This window comes from Meleagris gallopavo, chromosome 1 (assembly GCF_905368555.1).
Source record: "Meleagris gallopavo chromosome 1, MGAL_WU_HG_1.1, whole genome shotgun sequence".
Classification (NCBI taxonomy): Eukaryota; Metazoa; Chordata; class Aves; order Galliformes; family Phasianidae; genus Meleagris; species Meleagris gallopavo.
The window spans coordinates 164029002-164048212 of NC_139404.1; the positions used below are offsets into that span (position 1 = coordinate 164029002).

Here is a 19211-nt window from a genome sequence, read left to right on the forward strand (position 1 = left end):
TACAAGCCTTCAATTTCAGTCCAAGCACTCAGTCCTCTACCTGGTAACCTGCTGGTAAAACAGAGCATCTTTGAGGCAAAACTGCATAGTTCTTCACATAGATCATATCAATCACCTTTTTCGACATGGGCTTTGTCTTGAAATAGGGACAAAGGGAGATTTAGATGAGGAAACTGCATGGGGTAGGAAAAATGTGCCCAGAACTCTCCTTCTCTCTGTTAACATAGAAAAGGAGCAACAGGGTGAGAGAAACCATTGCAGGTTTGGAATTTGTGCACAGTGATTACCTCTGCGAGTTGTCAGGTGATGGTTAGGAGTGCTGTTAAGGTTGAGCTCGTCCATGTGAAATTTAGGATATCTATAAAATCCTGACCTTAATTCCCAGCTCACTGTTGAACAGAGAACATATTCCCTCTTCAGTAAGAGCCAAACAGAAGTATCAGCATCAGGCTCATCCTCTGTCCTTCAAAGGGACATTCAGGGGCACTGCACTCCAGACCCACGCAATCTAGGAAGTCCTATATCTTTCTTCCACATCTCATATGGGACCCCAGCCTTCTCTTCACCTTTTGAGGTGGAGGAAAAAAACGTATTATGCTCCAGCTTACAGATGCCAAAGTGACCTAGAGAAAAAGAGGTAAATATGCCTATTATGGTGGGAATCGATATTAGAGCTGGAAGTATTTCTGTTCCTGGAATCAAATGATGCGTTAATCTGCATTATAAGCCATAATCTGCAGAGCAGCTGGAGTGTGTGTGTATTTGGGTTTTTGGTACATCACATATGCTTTTTAGTGATGTGTATTCTATTATCAGCACTGGAAGCTGTTTGGTGGAAAGAATCTTACAGTGCACATATTTACCCAGCACTTTGGAATTCTTTGAATATAAAGGGCAGATCATCAGCTGATATTAATTGCCGTGACACAAATGATGTCAGTGGGGCTGTTTTGTGTCAGTTGAGAATCTCTCTTTCAGTGCCAACCTTTCTTTACTCTTTTCACCAGTTTCCCTTAGTAAAGAAATTTCAGAGAATTATTAAGAAGTGTGAAATTGAGTACGTGAAAGATATAATTCACACGGGTATCACGTGTGCTCTTCAGGAGCCTGACTGGAGGATTATTCTGGAGGATTTCAGTGGTGCCACTCATACCATGGCATCCATACCTGTGTTCCCCAAGATGCAATCTTGGTGCTTCTCATATTGAGTCTAGCTTCAGCCATTTGGGTAAGATGTAGTGATAGAGTCAGCTGGCAGTCCTCATCCAAGGAAAGTCCCAGGGACACCTCAGGCAGCATTACCTGGGTAAAGACCAGAGCTGGATCATAAGCATGTATTAACTCCTTTAAAAAAAACAGAACAAGTGGGAAGCACTGAGAGCTTTAAATCTTTCCTTGTGCATGGAAGAAAATATGTATAACAACTTTATACATGAATGCAAATGAATAACTCTTTTATACTTCATACAGCACAGCGTTTGGCTGGTGTTAACACCAAACTCGTTTGGTTTTCTCTGTTTTGAGGAACACTGAAAACTTTAGTTGGCGGTGGATTTTAGCACTTATGATTTTACAAATGCGTACTTTGTAGATCCTGTATTCACCTCAGACTGTACTTGTGGGGCGTTTCTGTTATTTGCTGAGTTTGGTTGCTCCCACTGAATTCTCCACCTTAAGTGAGAAAATGTTTCCAGTGCTTCAGTTCTGAAGTTCATCGAGACAAAGTGGAAGAGACTTGAGTCGAAGTGACAGGCACCCAGTGCCCTCTCCCTTGTCGCTGGAACTGGATGGCCTTTAAGATTCCTTCTAACCCAAGCCCATTTCATGATTCAGTGTTTTTTGGGTTTGGGCAGCCAGTGGAGAGGAGGGTGACAATCCGTGTGGGGATGGATGACACCCTTTGCATGATGCACTGTGCAGGAGCTAGGGCTCACAGTTAAGCTCTGAATGTGAACAGAAGCTGGAGAGCCATGTTTATTGTCCATTTGCATTGCCCATTTCACCTACAGACACTCATTTAACAGCATCTGAAATGAAGTGTAGTGAAGGAAACCTGAGCTGTCTATGCAGATACCTAAGGAGATCTGCAGCAGACAAGTTACATTTTATGTAAAAAAAAATCTCCCAATTGCAAACCTCAGGTCACCAATTGAGCCAACTTTGTGACCTCCCTAAATTCAAAGATGTTCATCCGGAATTGTGGTTAATGTTTCTCCTTTTCACCTTAATTCTGGAAGGTGGGTGAAATGCCTGCTTGTAAACAATTTTGCACTCAGCTTTGCACAGGATCCCAGTCATGTGGTGAGACACAGCTGTCACATGTACCGATATTTTGAATGCTTTTTTAGCATGGGAACAAATTTAACAGTAATAGTGTTGTTCATCTAAGCGCTGCTTAATTCAGTTGAATTAAATGGAATCAGTGAGCGTTGTATTCTGTTAGCACCCAGTGTTCCTCAAATCGCAGTCCCAGCCCTATGCAAACTACATTAGCATTAATTAGCTCACTGTCTTGTCACCTAGTTGCAGTGTTCAGTTGTCATTTACCTTCACAAGGCTCTGCTAGCTGCAGTGAGTGAACCACGTTCTGAGGTAATTTGCTGTTCTGAAGTTGCTGGGGAGGAGGAAGAGGAAGGAAGGCAGCTGGGGTGACTAAATGTCTGTAAGCTTCTCTCTTGCCCTTTCTTCTTATCTGTGTCCTAAGTGAATTTAGTGCACACTTGCTCTTGCCCAAGTTTTTATCTTACATTTTTGAGAAAGAACTCTTTCAGGGGAAGAATGAGACAAGTGAGGAAAAGGAGCCACGCAAGAACTTCATCTAGTTTCAGATGTGGTATTGCTGGTAGGACTTAGGCCCAGTTATTACTGTAATAAGAAACACGGGTATTCACGATTCCTTTAAAACGTACCCTAAAAGAAGTGATCCTACATAGAGGAGGGCCATAGAACCTCATGGAAATGCCTGATTTGGTGACACGTGGGATACAACACGTGTGGATTCATGCAGATCTTTCATTTCACCTACTAGAAATGAAAGTCCCAATGAGGGAAATGGGATATTCCAGTGTACGAAATCCAACTCACAGCACGGTGTTCGCAGCATAGGATGGGCTCTGTGTTACGGTTTCGCTTTTGTTTCTCATTTGTTGTTTGCTCTGTATTTTGGTACTGTGGCACTTGTATTAGCTCATTGAGAGATGGAAGTTCCCTTTTGAGAAATATAAATAGAATTGCGGGAACAGAGAAGCCGCAAGTATTGGTCGCTTTCTCATCTTTAATCCACTCCGTGCAGTTGGGAGCCGTGTGTTTTATTTGGTATTGCTGAGACTGAATGCTTATTTGGAACACTGACTACACGCAAAGCCACAGCCATTTCAGAGCCCCACAATTCAGAACATGTGGTGACATTTCGAGATCCTGGGAGCTGCCAGATCTGCGACGAGAAGGGAAAAGCGACCCTTTTCTCCTCCGCTCCAGAGGACCGCTCTTATGTGAAGACAATAACTTCGAGCAAAGCAATACAAAAATTAAACGGATGTGGGAGAACAACCGCGTCCCGTTTCGAGTCGATGCATCCCGTTAAGGCACGCTGCCTTCTTGCTTTTCGGTGCCGGACGCGCGGAGCACAGCCGCACACCTCCCCGCTGCACCTGCACAGGTGCCCCATCCCCGTGCCAGGCCGCTGGGCTGAGCTCCCCGCACAGTGCCCACGCGTGGCTGCGGGCTGGGGCCCGTTCCCCTCCGCGTCCCCGGGGATGCCGCCCGCTCGGCCCCTCAGCTCTCGCCGCCCACCCGCTGCATCCTCAGCCGCGCCCGGCGCTCCCCGCGGCGATGAGGGCTCGGGAGCCGGACCTGCCCGTCCCTGCCCGTTCCGAGCCGGGTACGGCTGCCGGCGGGCCGGGCCGTCGGAGGGGGCGGCGGAAGATGGCGGCCAAGCGGTCGGCCCCACCAGCGCCCGGCTCTTCCTCGGCTCCGTCCCTCCCCCCCGTGCCGCCCCTTTCTCCACCCTCCCGCGGACGTCTCCTCCCTCCTCCCCGGGGAGGGGAGCGGCAGCGGCTGCCCGGGCTGAGCCGGGCTCGTGTGCTCTCTCTCGGCAGGAGTCCGGGAAGATGGCCGGGGCCGAGGCTGGGATGAGCGGCGCCGGGATCCAGCAGCAACCCCAGCAGCAGCCCCAGCACCCGGCGGCGGCGGCGGCGGACGAGTCGTCGGACAGCGAAGGGGAGCACGAGGGCCCCCAGAAACTCATCCGGAAAGTGTCCACCTCGGGCCAGATCCGCAGCAAGGTAAGGGGCGAGGGGACAGGAGCCCGCCGCCTCCGCCTCGGCACCCGACGGCGCGGCCCGCGGTCGCATCCCGCTGCCCCCCGGCTGAGGGGAGGCAGCCGTGCCTCTTCCTTCCTCCCCTCCCCTCCTCCCGGCCAGCTGCTGCGTCCACATCTGTCCCCGCTGGCAGGAAGCCCCCCGGGGCGGCGGGGCCGGAGGGGAAGCCGCCTGCCCGTAGCCGGCAGCCGCCCTGCCCTGCCCGCGTCCTGGGTGTGGGGGAAGCAGCCTCCCTCTGCTCCTCTTCCTCAGCCGCATCCCGCCCGGCCCCGCTCGCTTCTCCTGCCCCGGCCCCGAGGAGCCCCGCGAGGAGCTGTGCGGCCCCGCCGGTGGCTGCGGGTCTGTAAAGCGGCTGTCAAAGTTTCGGGGCAGCGCGTTTTTTCGGCCGGCTCGGGCTGCGGAGCCGCCCCGGTGGGATTGCTGGCTTAAGTTGGTGATGGATGGTGCGTTTGCATCACGGTTTTTCCTGTAAAATTAACTTCGGCGAGCACGTGTTGAAGGTTGCTTTTCTACTGAGACGTAAGCCAAGCAGAAGGATCCTGTAATCTCTTGCAAAACACAGTCCAAGTTCCATGGATGCACAAAGCCCGGCTGAGGTCATCCTCAGGCAGATGGCACGTAGGGCTTGGGTTCTGCACCACGGCTCCTGTGTTACTTCCTTTGCCTAGCCAACTTAGTGAGGATCTGCTCTTGAGTTTGTGTGGGTTTGTGCTCTTCATCCCTTCAGCTCCACACACTACAGCCAAAGTGCCTCTCAGCAAGAAGCGTTTGTTGCTTAGCGTTGGCATTATCCCGCTTATGTGTAAGGTGCTAAGCCATTTTTTCCAAAAACCTTCTTGTTGTCACTGCCTTTTGTTGCTAAATGGAACTTTGAAGTCGTGATTTATGTTACCTGCTAGAATAACCCTTCAGCCAGGCCTAACTGCTGTTACACCACACTGTATACAAGAAAGTTGCAGACAAACTTCCAGCTTTAACATCACTCCTCTGTGGTGATCTTCAAAAAGGCAGAACTGGTGCTGTGTCTGTCACCTCTGCTGGTGTCAGGTGTGTGCAAGGCTTTGCTGTCCTTAGTGGCTGATGCTTGCATAAAGAAAATGTGGAGATTCTGTTCTCTTGAAACAGTTTTGTGGGCATGGGATCCCAGTGAGTTCTTACCCAGCATTGTGGGTTGGTGGGATACTGAGGGCTGCAAATGAATGGCAAGATGATCTTCTTTTAAGGCAACTCTGAATGTGGTGCTTTCAGTTATCTTAGTTTGCATCCCAGTTATATTTCTGTGAATTGGATTTATACTGACTACAAGGAGGGGGGGGGGAATGGTTTTAAAGTGAGACAGGGGAGGTTTAGGTTAGATATTAGGAGGAAGTTTTTCACACAGAGGGTGGTGAAGCACTGGAACAGGTTGCCCAAGGAGGTTGTGGATGCCCCATCCCTGGAGGCATTCAAGGCCAGGCTGGATGTGGCTCTGGGCAGCCTGGTCTGGTGGTTGGCAACCCTGCCTGTGGGAGAGGGCTTGAAACTAGATGATCTTTGAGGGCCTTTTCAACCCAAGACATTCTATGATTCTATGATAAAACGCTGCTTTACTTGTTACAATTTACAGTAACATGCAACTGAGAATATAAATAACTTTTCATTTAATTAAAAGTGATATATCTGTGTTAAAGATGAGACCTGTGTTCAATAATTCAGATGCACTTTATTTTATAACTCAGGATGCATTATTTAAAAGTAGCTGTATTTAGACTGACAACTCCCATTTAGTTTGAGGGTGTTGCATGTTTGCTGTTGCAGTAGTTGGTGATCAGTGGTTACACGAAACCACGAGAGCAAGGAACATCAGGGAGCTGCTCTTTCACCCAGCCAGTCCCTTTCATTCAAATTAGATTTGTTAAGCTTCACTTACTCTGTGAATGTGTTCGTAAGCTAAGGTTTTAATTAAGTGGATGGGGTTTGTCTTACAGCTAAGAATAGACTTTTGAAAGAACCCGAAACATGCACGTTACATTTATCATTGATGTTCACGGGCCATTTAACACTGTGCTGTTTTTCTCTGGAGGTTGCTTATATACTTACTCGAGACATTTCAGCAGTGTGGTGTTGATGCCTTAGCATGCAGCTGCACCCAAAAGTCTCTGCTGGCAATTGTTTTTATTTTACTTAAGGAAGATGTTATTTTTAGATGTTTTGGTACAGTTGATCATTTGTGAAAGCTCCCATATGGCGATTCTTTGCAGACAGAACCCTTCAGTGGTGGATTTTTCTAGCGTCTATATAATAAGATTTAGCAAACATACGTGTAATAGCAAAACCTTTTCCCTGGCATAAACATAGTTTTGCTGATTTCCAACACCTGTAGTGCTCAGAGTGTATTTTTAAGCCTCGTCCTCTTGCTCCTACGTATGAACAGATGATTACTTGACCAGGTGAAAATCACAATGGGAAAGTGAGAGGAAAGAATACTATACTGGAAGATGTAATTACACTGAAGTTCATTGCTTCTTTATGATATGCTTATCACATGCTCACTGCTCTGCTCAGAAATCTGTAGTCCAGTTTTGCTTACTCACATTGTGTAGTAAACTTCCCCTGTGAATGGCTTGGCTGAGTTCAGTGGAACTGCTTTTACAGCACTGTGATATTTGAAGTGGATGGGTGGTAGGGCTGAACATCTCTGTAACTTTTGTTCTTGATCTACTTGTAAATTGCACATACTTATTTCTCATGTTTTTAGAATATGTGGAAAGCATGTCTTGTGCTGAAATATGGCCACTATTTATTTCCCTGGTACAGAAAACCTGAAGATCAGCACGCTCTAGTTTCTGCAAAACTGAGGAATAGACAAGTATTCAGTGGGACAACACCTTGCCTGTATCTAGGAGCTGTTCACTCAAGCTGCACGCTTGTTTATAGGGTGATGCCGTGGCAGTAGAGGAGCCAGGACTGAAATTATTTAGCACTTCTACGAGGCTAAAGACAGCATCTTTCATCCTTATCCTGGAAGCTGTTGAATTGTGGAGCACATATGTGTTCCCGGAGGAAACGCAGCAGAACAAACAGGTGGCAAGTACCCTGTGAAGTCTGAGCGGCTCAGGGCTGAAATCCCAAATGGAGAGTGTTGAAACCATTCTTGACTTCATGATGTTTACTGGCAGTTTCTCCCTATCTCTGTGACCTCAGTATCTAGTATGTAAAAAGTGTCCTGGTAAAACTGTTTTTTGGAAAAGACAAGGCCAGGCTGGATGTGGTTCTGGGCAGCCTGGTCTAGTGACTGGTGACCCTGCCTGTGGCAGGTGGGTTGAAACTAGTTGATCATTATGGTCCTTTTCAACCCAAGCCATTCTATGATATACGTGTTTCATTTATTTATTTTTGGTGAAGATATTTGAAATCTGTGTTCAGTTTTGAAGCAGTGTGTATGATGATGTACCGGCAGTGTTGTACTGGGGAATTAAATCACGCAAAGTTCTTGCATCTGCATCAAATTCAGCTTTTTCACTTTCAAATACAGTCAGTGCTTGTGCCTTTCTTAAACAAAGCAGATGATTTCATTTCTTCGGGGTTGCAGTATGAAAACTCTGCCTGTCATCAGCTGGGTCCTACTTTCTTTAAAGTTAATTGCTGTAGTGCAAAGTACATTCCTCACAAAGATGGTCTTGTTTTAGCCCTTTATAGCTGGAGCCTGTTGAGAAAGGAAGGCTGAACTGACAGTGTTGTGTTTGTTTTTTTTTATTCAGCTTGGGGGCAAGCATGACAAAATAGATGAGGTGATGCCTGGATGCTTGAAAGCAGAGTAGTTAGATGAGCCTGGTTGTAGTTCCTGCTCACGTCTTGAGTACTCTGTGCTAGGAAGTGGATATGGAAAATAGCACTTTCATTACTGACCTGGCTTCCCACTGTAACGGCTCCATGTGCCGTTAATGGGAAAGCTCCATTGGATGTGCGTTTTGCTCTCCAATCTGCTATTGGGTATCCCACCTGTGCTTGTTTTTAGATAAAACAGACATTCTGGAGCGGGGATTATGAATTTGGAAATGTGAGAAAATAAGGGTTAGTTATTGGGAGAAACTCACTTGTAACACATCAAGGAGAATGCTGTTTTCACTCCCTTCACCTAAAATGTTTTGTGTTGTTTGTTTGCTTTTTAAATAATGGAATTTCTATAACGTGGGGGAATTTCTGAATAATGGCTATGTTATAATTAGGGGAGGTGATAGTATTATTATAACTGAATTGCAAGAGTTATTACTAGAATTACCTTATCTTAGGTCTCACTATATTATTTTTTAGGTACCTTAAATCATTATGGAGTAATAAAAGTGAATTAATTAAATTCCCACTGTGTTTTTATTGCTCTTAGTGGATAACACCAGCCATTTAGGAACTGAGCCTTCAGAAAGTTTCTAAACTCTTCCATATGGTGACATTTCACAGTGCCAAATCCCAGTAGTCACTTCCTGTTTGTTTCTGGTATACGTTTCTATTCGATTACTATAGCTTGTTAATTCCCCTAAACATAATGTGCTATTGTTGGTGTTGATGCTAGACCTCATGAACGTCATTCTCTGCAATGTCATCTGCTTTATTTAGCTTTTATTATCATGTAGGTGCTGATTTACTCAGCTAAGTCGAGGTTGATTTCTTTCTGATTAAGGAAACATGACTTACGTACCAGAAGTTGTCACGAGAATGCCATGGTAGCAAATGTAACCCTAGTGTGGATTCTGTATGTGCATTAGAATTATCTGAATATGCATGGCTTCAAAATGCATTGTAATTTGCAGTTTATTTTGCAACTGCATTAACAGAAGTAGTGTTGCTAAACTATATTATTGTGTTTGTACAGCATGGGGTGGAACTGAAGTGACCCAGTACATAGCAATCACCTTTGACTTCTTGGCACCTGACAGCACCTACTCTAAGATTTAAGAGTGCTACAGGGTATTTGTCTGCACTATTATATTTTCCATAATTTTCATTCTACAATTAAATCAGTTGCTTGCTGTATGCTCTGTATATCTATTACAGCGAGGTGTCCCACCAGCAGTTTTTTTTTACAACTGTTGTAAAATCGCTGGCAAATTTGATTCTCTCCTCATATTATGTGGTGGCTTTAACGTCATTTCTAAGTTATATGTTCAGAATCATTTATCAGTTTTATATACGGATGTGTATATTCATATAAGCACAGAATGGTTGGGCTGGAAGGGACCTTAAAGCCCACCCACTCCCAACTCCCTGCCGTGGGCAGTGCCACCCACCAGCTCAGGCTGCCCAGAGCCCCATCCAACCTGGCCTTGAGAACCTCCAGGGATGGGGCACCCACAGCTTCTCTAGGCGAGAGCTGTGGAGCACATCTGAGAGAAGCAAAATCATTTTTAGCATGTAATGGTATGTCATTTCTTGCTTTTCCTACCTGATGTGTCTCCATGTACTCTTTCAAAAAAGAGTCCATTAATGGGAAGTTTCAATCAAAGACACAGTAGTTCTGGGAAGTTAAAAATGACTGAATGTGCTCTATATAGAAGGGAGTAGGGTTAGCCTGGCAGAGTGTCATTACCCCTGCAAATTCTGACACGTTTGTATAAAACTGAAATGAAATCTGCTAAGGCATTTTAGTGATGCATGTATTGGCAAAGTTTAAATTGCTAGTGAAGTACCAGATAGGAGGAGTTTGTAGGAGTTTTTTTCAGTGGATATTTGCAAGCAGGTCTTCAAAGAAAATGCTTCTGCTTTTGTCTTTTGTTTGCTTTGTTTTTCTTAAAAGGATTAATGCAATTTTGTGTTGAAAAATAATATGAATTACACCTTTTCTTCTTCTTTTTTTTCCTCAGACAGACAGTGAATGTGGGAAAAAGAAAGACAAGATAATCACACTCCCATCTTTAATATAAGAGGCACTGATTTTGTTTTGTGCTTTGTTCCAAGGGAATGCCTTTCTGCCAAAAAGATCAGGTGGAACACATTGAGCTTGTTCTGCAATCTAGGGAAAATTTCTGGTTTTAAGAAGCACAAGAAGAGACTATTTTAAGAGCAAATGACAACTGGGAATCTTTTCTGAGCTGTTTTATCTGGTGAGCTTCATTTGCACAGTCCTGAAGACATGTAACAGTCATTCCAGAGCTCAAGAAAGGACTGTTCTATAGCTGGATCTTTATCCATGTGAGGCTTTATAGATAATTTGTGGATGTTTTGATTTGTTTCCAGCACCTACATCAGGATCCAAAACGCCACAGTGCTTGCTGTATGACTGCTGTATGAGTAGCTGGGCTATCCAGCTTAGCTTTGTATGTGTAAGAAAACACACAGAATGACACTGATTTTGTAATTGAAGTGATGATCAAAAGAATAGTTTGTCTGGCTATCACAGAGCCTTCATCTGAAAGGGAAGTATCAAACCCTCTTGACTAGTTGAAGATGATAAAAGGCAGTTTAGACCAGTGCTCTTGCTCTGAAACATTACAAAGGACCAAGGGTTTTCTTTTTAATTATGTTCCTTTCATTTTCTTTGAATTCTGACCGACTTGTTCTTCTGGTAAGGGTTCTACAAACAGCATGTATAGACTGCAGGCTTCAAAACCTAAGCTCAGCAAGAAGGTAATATTGTGTTGTGTGTTTATGTGTGGATTCATTAAAGTTCAGAATACAAAGTTTTGGGTGTAAGATCATGCTTCTGTGGTAGTTTTGACATTCTGGATTTCTTTTCTCTTTGATAGGGGTGATTAATGCAGGACTCTGTGTCTTGTGAAGGTAGTTCAGGAGCTTACCATGAGTGATGCTAGCGGAGAAACCACAGGAAATGCATCTTGTTCTTCTTGGCCATTATTATTTCTTTTTGAGGTTGTTGGTTTTTTTTTTCTTTCTTCCCACATGGTGTTTTCTGTTGTTATTTCTAACACAGGTGAATGTGATGCTGGAAAGCTGCTGACAGCATGGCTAGCTTTGGTCACTTCTTTCAGTTTTATGCTGATGCTTGGATCTCATCTCAAAAGAAAAAACAAAACATTCTTCCTTTAAACTTTGCATTTGCCACCTTTTTACATTACCATTTTATCCTTCCTCATCTTGTCTTCAAAGCATAAGTTGCATTGTTCAAATTCTTTAAAAATCGAGGGCCAGACTAACAGTGCAGTAGCCATAGCTCTGTTAAAGTGAGCTCAAGTTACAATGCTCAGTTTGCTAGCAGTGGTGTAGTAGCCAAGCTGGGTGGCATCCATAACTTATATTTCCCCTGTTACAACAAAAAGAAGTGTCATTCTTTCTTAATGTTGTGATAAATACAGCATTTACAAACAAGCTTGACACTGACCCAAAACGAATACTATTTCACTGATGTGCTAAAAGTAAGAACGCTGAATTAGAGGGTATTTAAAATGCAATAAGAGATTTATTCTAGTAAAACAGTTAAGCAGATGCTGAAACACTTCAGTTGTCCTGTACACTTTTACGTGATTAATTACTTCTTAAAATTAAGCCGGCGCTTAAGTGCTTGTTGGATGTGGGCCATAGAAATTCTGTACGCAAAGTCAGAACATGGTTGACTTAAAAGTTTTACCATGTAGGAATTATCGTGATATATTGCACAATTATGAAGAAATAGCAAATAATTTTTCTTCAGCTATTATTATTATTATTTTTTTTTTCATTTGACTGATGTTCTTGCTTGGAAATATTTCAGAGCTTAGTTACTAAAGGCACGATAACTGGTCTGTGCTCCTGGGACGTTTAAGATTATTGTAATGAAATCGGCAAGGCTTCCTAATTGATGAGAATTGATTTGTTTATTACAGGAGCGGTGTGAGATTTATGATGATCTGAACCATTCATTTCCTTGCCTTTAAATGTTTGGGTCTTGTAAATGGTGTGAGAGAGCTCTGCGTTGTTGTCACTAAGCAACCTTAATAGAGTTTTGGAGCTGAGGAGCAGCACGTTGCCTCCCCGTGCTTTTGCTGGCTGGGAAGGAGGATGAAACCCTCAGTGGAAGCTGCCAGAGGATGCTTGCAGCCGATTGCAGGGCTTTTAGAGATGTTCGTGCTGAAGGAAGCCGGCCGTGCCGCTGGAGTTGCTTTGCACTTCTGGCACAGCTTCGTGCTGGGAAGATCTGCCTCGGTCTTTCGTGCCTGTGGAGAATTAAGTGGATCTAAAGGGCTGTCATGCTGCTCTGGTCAGTTATGTCCTGTTGTGTGGCTGCTTAAATTTAGCAACTCCGTTTGGCTGTCTTCGGTCTGACAGCTGGTAGTCCTGCGAGCTGCTGTAGTGCTGGGGAGGAGGAGGGAGGTCAGCGGGCTCCCAGCTCCCGGTGGCATAAGAGGCTCAGGACATCCATGAAGCTCACCAGAAGCCAACAGGCAGACTTCTTCCCTCACTGTGCGCGCTTCGTGTTGGTCATGAGAACAGGCACACGCTTCTGTGTTTGTTTTAATGCTCCCATAGAGACATCTTGCTGATCATCTCGTCCTTTCCTTCCTGCTGCTGCCCCTGTTTCTTCAGAGCTGCAGTTGAGAAAGGGCAGCATCCCTTTCCTCTTCAGCCTGTGACTCTGCAAGGTTTTCTCCCTCCCAGTAATGCCAATGAAGAGAGGAGTTTCCAAACCCCAAGCTTTGGCTGGATGTGGAGTCTCAGAGAAGGTGCAGATCTATGAGATTGCTCCTCTGGATAGCTTCACTCCATGCTGCCTGTTTTGAGGGCTCTCGTCTGTTGTGGGAGCAGACATTCACTGAGGAACTGTTGTCTTGAAAGCCAGTGTACCTTTTTTGATGAATTTTTATCTGTCATTGTCGTTTTTTGCCTGATATCTTGGAAGGCTTCATGTGAATTATTGTATTGACAAGCATTGTTTGCCTCTGTCTCAGCTTTCTAGTTGAGTAAAAGTGTAAAAGAGAATCCAAAGAGTGGTTGTGGTGAGTGAAGCACCCTGTCACTGTAAGAATACCATAGAATTCCCTGACTTGGAAGGGGCTCATAATGATGATGAGTACAGCTCCTGTATGGTGGTGTTCATGGTGCATGCACTAATTCCTTCATGTTAACTTGCTGTACTTCTAACACACAAATTCTTCCTGTGAGGAATGTTGATAGGGTATAGGTCTGCAGTGGGGAACAGGTATAACTGAATTACTTGGGTCTGAGATGGAGAGCAAATGGTTCTGATTAAACCACAGCTTTTAAAGAAAGAAATACAAAATGTTTTTATTGTTTACACAGCTTCTCATTAAAGGAAAAACAAACAAAAAGAGCTGTGAAGCCTGAGCTCCTATCCGATGTTGTTAACCTCCTTTTTTTTTTTTCTTTCTCTCAAACGAGTTAAGTTGCCTAAGCAAACTGTGCATGTAGTCTGGAAGTTTGCATTATAATGCTTTTGTTGAGGGGGAAAAAAAGAACTTGAGATAGTTTTCTTATGTATCTCCGTTGACAGCAGCTTGGGTTTTATATTTTTTTATAAAGAATGAACTATGCATGAATCCTGGGCTAATGTGAGTACCTGTGTGCTATTTCTTGTCTGCTTCTGGGAAGAAAAGGGACTTTACCTGTATTGTTTAGCATGTTAGGGCCTGTGCTTGCATCCTTTCTCCCTAGCCCCACTTGCTAATGTTACTAAATCCCTAAATAAAAGTGCTCTGGGCTTCAGAAGGTTGTCAATTCTGTACCCATGTCCCTGAGGCTTCACTGAAAAACCGTTCTGCTGCTTCCTCGGCGTTTCAAAGGAAAAGGAGATAACAAGAAATACAGAACTTCTGATGAGCTCTTGTCAAAAGTAAGCTATTAAATGTGCTGGTTGACATCAAGCTGCATGGTTAAATCCATGCTACTTTTGCATATTATCTCATGTTACCTGGCGTTCCCAGGTGAACGTGATAGCAGTGCATAGCTGTGGGTTTGAAAAGAATACATAATCTCTGTTCCAGTTTCTTTAACCTTTGTGTGGTTCTGATTACACGTACACTTCAGACAATCTTAATTCTTGCATAAAGCGATCAGCACTTCAGTCTGTGTGTGTGTATGAATAAGTACTAATGTTAAATTCTTTTAAATCTTTTTTGCTTGCATTATTTAAGGTATTAAAAAAAAAACAACACCAATGCATCAAGTCTGTTTTGCACTTGGTCGGTGAGGGGAGGAGACAAAAGGAGTTAACATCGCAGGTTCTGCTCCTTCCCCACCCTTCCTCAGCAGTTTTACAGAGGGCTGCTATTTCAGATTACCCTTTGAGCCTGTGATAAACCTCTGTCCCTGGGAAGCTGCCTCACAGCGAGCAGTTGGAAACAAGTGGGAAATTTTATATTTTTCTATTTGAGCTAAAAAAAAAAAAAACAAACCTGCAGGTAAATGAGCTTCTGCTGGGTTTTATGCTAAGGATGATTATACCTTATCTTTGAAATACACATCAGGGTTATTTATAGCTCATCCGCAGTTGAAATTACCATGAGTAGGTGTGAGAGAATACAGAAAGGGGCTTTTTGTAGGTAAAAAGTATTTATGGGGTTTGGTACAGAAGCAAAATAATTATTTGGATTGGAAAGGACTTCTGGAGTGCCACCTCCATGCTTAGAGAAGGGATGCTTTTAAAGCAACATAAGGTTGCTCAGAGCCATTCTTTTGCAAATAATGTTTTACACACCACCAGAATATGTCTGGCTCCTTATACATTTTATATTAGGTATTCTCTGTTTTCTTCATACACCATGCTAAGGATAACCTGTGTCTGCTAAGGAAGATTTGTCAGCAGGTAAAGGCTTGTTTAGATACCTTCAGAAGCAAAAAAAAAAAAAAAAAAAAAAAGTATTTTCGATGGTATGAGTTTGGGAAAGATTGTAGAAGGTAAAAAGCACCTTTACTTCCCTCTCTCTACTGCCTTATAGCATGAAACAGGAGTGATGTTCTGTCTGTTGTGTGAGGTGCCAGAGTACACTCAGCGTACCTAATTTGGAGTGCTTTAAATAGCTTTCTGTTTGCATTACAGATAAGTGTGTGAATGCAGATCAGCGGTATGGAATCATGTCATGTCCTGTCAAGTTCTAAAACCTTCCTCCTCTCTCTAAACCTCTCTAGACAGATTTCTGTCTATTTTAGTACTATTTTAGCACTGGCTGATTTGCCGTAAGACTGATTCAAATTAAAATTTGAATGGACGCTCCTGGGAGCTGGGAATTAAACTGCTCTGTGACAAAAGGAAATGACAAAAACTGAAATTACTTCTACGTTGTTGTTCTGCATCACTTTGGATGACCCAGGTTTTGACCAAGATGCAGAACAGTGCCACTGAAGGTGACTGGTTTCATGCTGCACCATCTCCACAGTTCCTCTCATATGACAGATCTACCAACAGAGGTGACTGTGCACTTCTTGGAGGTGCTGAAGGGTGACTCAGAGATCACGAGTCTGGCACAGAGTAGGACCCATCAAAGACAGCAAAGAGATGCTTGGTGTGGAGCCTTGCTGGAGACAGTAGGCTTTCTGACCCTTTTTGTGTCCTGGGTATACTTAGTGTTTTCTCTCTGCTAAACATTTTGCGATTATAAAACATCTCTGATGGTGTAGTTTAGCAGCAAGGCTGTCTGTCTCCTCTTTGAGCCTCAACTTGATCTTCCCTTCTACTTGACCTCGAACCACTTAAACTCTGTGGGTCTTGAGTTGTCGTTACTACCACTAATCAGTTATGCTAAGACATATGGTTATGGAAGAATAGCACTGTCAGCTCTTCACAAGGTGTTAAGTGAGACTCAACTTCTGATTCTTTCTGTGCACGATTTTGTAGTATACAAAAAACCATTTATGTTTTCTTTCATTGGAAAGGTATGCAATGTAGTTTATAGAAAAATGAACTATACTAACCTCTATGACAAAATTAATACGTAATAAAAATAATTTAAATAATAATTTAAAAATAAGGAAAAAAAAATAGTTGTTGATCATGCTGAATTTAATGATGGCCTTCGTTTTAATTGCAAAGTTACCTTAACTTTTTAGTGGAGAGGTTGAAAATCCTGAGCAGTATCTTGTTAAATTGTATAATAGCCTGAGGTTTTCTTTGCTTTATCACAGAATGGCAGAACTGTAGAGGTTGTATGGGACAATCTAGTCCAACCCTCTGCTAAACCAGGTTCCCTAGAGTAGGTTATACTGGAAATGTGACTGAATCTGCACTTAATTTTTACCCTAGTGAATGGGGCTTACAGTGAGAATTTCGACACATTCTCTGTGAAAATGTTTGCAATATATATGAGAACTGCTCCAAAAGTAATGCCTCTTATTTTACTATGTTGGCCCATGACATCGGAGGTAGGTGTTGATGGTACAGCAGTAGAGGTTGAACCTTCCCACCAATATCCTGTTACATTTTGTTACGTGTGACAGATGGCAGCAGAGGGGCAGTCTGACAGAATGGAGTCTGACATAGAAGTGTGGATGAAGCAAAGGTGTGACACTGAATTCCTCCATGCTAAAAACAATTGCATCCATTAACATCCGTCAGTGCAGGTTTTTATGAGTATGACATGCAGGCTCTTGATCTTCGTTGGTGAAAATGTATAGCTAACAGTGATGACTGTATTGAAAATTAGTGCTTTGTGGCCTAGAATTCGCTCTATTACTGTGCTCTTTGTACCTGTTGTAATTTCCATGGAAATAAATAGGAGGCATTACTTTCAGAGTAAGCTACGCGTGTCTCTGTGTATATATTGTATACGTAGTTAAGCACTGTGTATAGCTTGACTGTCCTTCTCCTTACAGATGTTTCTTTCAGGTTTAACATTTGAGAAAAGCAGTGCCAGGGTGAAGTCTGAAGTTCAGGCAGTTCCCTGACGAAGTTCAGAGTCGTGCCCATTATAGAAACACTGTTTATACTGCTCCAGTTAAGAACATCATAGCATGTCTATTACAACTTTTGCCTTTTATATGTTGGCTATAAAAACTAATTCTAAACTGAAACAAGAATGTAGTCTTGATGTTTTATTACTTAGAGTTAATATATGGTGCAATGCCATCTGAGAGTATTCAAGAATAAGTGCTGCTCCTGATTGCAATCTCTCTTGGCAACCTAGGCTGGGTTCATTGCGCACAGGCAAGCGGCTGCCGGAGTGTTGGTGGGAGGTTTTTGTCTTTGTTGTTATTTTCACAAGTTGCATAGAGAAGAGTACAATTTGAAATGTCAGCATCCTGGGATTTGGACAATGAGGTTGGATATGCTTGGCATTCCTATAAAAGCTTCTGTGGAAGAGAATGGAGAGGGCAACCAGCGTGGTTCCTCAGTGCGATTTAAATGCAGTGTGATGTGTGGGACAGATTCCTAATGAAACAAGATGAAAGCATAGGTAGAAGATACTTTGCTGCTTGCATGCCAATTTGGGAACTGCATTTTGGGTGGCGTCTTGGACACCTGGAACTATCACATCACAACAAATGCTTAACTTGACTGTCTCTTCCAGTGACCTGATAGTCTCTCTCTCTCTTTTATTTATTTATTTATTTTTTTCTTTCTTCTTTTTTGGCCTAAACACAGATGTAATGTTGCGGATGAATGGATTATTTATTTATTTTCTTTTAGCTTTTAGGGTGTCTTCCCCTGTCATCATGGCCAACAGAAGCTTGAATGGAAGCTAAGTGGAGGAGAGTGAGTGCAGTGCATCAGTCAGGGGGGTGTAGTACTCCATCTACTTGAACCAGATATAAAGAAATACGGAGTAACACTGGAGCAAGAGTGAGCGTGTGTGACTTACTACTTTGTGCACAGTGCTTCCTACACACCTTGCCTTCTAAATTCACACTAAGGAAGTCTATAGCAAACAAGAAACATGATTTAAATGCCTGTAGATTGTGCTTGCAGCTGCACACATGCCCCTAAAATTACCGTGGGGCAACATGGTCAGTAAGGTAATCTGAGGGCCTTAGATCTCTTGCACCGTATCTGCTATTGCATGTCGTGGTGGCTTGTAACAGCTTTTCTCCCACAAATTTTTGTATGTGACTACTTGGTGCTTATGGGACAAGCTTAATTCTGTGGGTGGATCTTAAAAGGGAAGATGTTGCCTGGAGGGCATATTCAGCCTATGAAAGTGCTCATTATTTTTCTACAATCTGTAGCTCCTGAGGCACTCAATTTTTTTTTTTTTTTTTGCCTTACTTCTCCTCAGGTGGGTCCCTACCCATGAATTTGTGATGTTATTTCAGTTAAGAGTGTGTTTTTAATTGCTGTTATCTAAGCCCAAATAGTAAAAACATGACTGGCTGTCTTAGAAATGCAGCCAACCTGTTCCCTTTTTATGGAGTGAAATGATGATTTCCGAAGCCTTTTATGTCTTCTGAGGATAAGAACTTGTTCTAATTTGAGGACAGTTGTTTTTTTCCTTGGTTGGTGCTAGAGAGATGTGAAGGTGTGGTAGGCTAGTGGGATCAAAGGACTGGGATGTGGTTGCCAGTATTGGAAATCCTTCTGTATGTATAAACTTTTAATTTCACAGATATGTGTGTCTTCTGAAATGGGTATTCCCCTGCTGTAATTACCTGTGAGGCTGATGAATGTATCTGTGACATTATATTATATTATATTTTAAAGCCTGTCTGTCAAGCTAGACAGGCCATATTCTGCTCCATATTCTGCTCCCTCTCATCACCACTCACCAGAGTGATCTCGGGGATTCTTCAGAAAACATTTTAATTTCTGAGGAGAAAATTGCAACTCCTAAGCTGAGACAGATACTATAGAATTTACTGAACATTTGTTTACAAAGCCTTTTAATTTTCTCTTCAGTTGAACTGTGTACTTCTGAGCTGTCATGGCACATCTGTGAGGTCTATTGGTTGCTCTGGAGAGGAGGGGGGAATGTCCAGAAATGAACTATTTCAGTTTAAGTCATTTTCTGTTCTCATGTGTTTTTCTTTTCTAAAATGACT

The 19211-nt window shown here is 43.1% G+C and overlaps 1 protein-coding gene across 2 annotated transcripts in view; it reads left to right on the plus strand.

Moving 5' to 3' along the window:
- The window catches only part of DGKH (diacylglycerol kinase eta), a 168537-nt gene that overhangs the window by 1575 nt on the left and 147751 nt on the right, over positions 1–19211 (plus strand). The window contains exon 2 of one of the 2 annotated variants that reach the window (XM_085215804.1): positions 4098–4283. In XM_085215804.1, the coding sequence (XP_085071930.1) occupies positions 4098–4283 (186 nt within the window). Of the gene's footprint in view, positions 1–4007; positions 4284–19211 lie in introns of those variants that run through there. The other variant, XM_085215803.1, reaches the window with a different exon arrangement.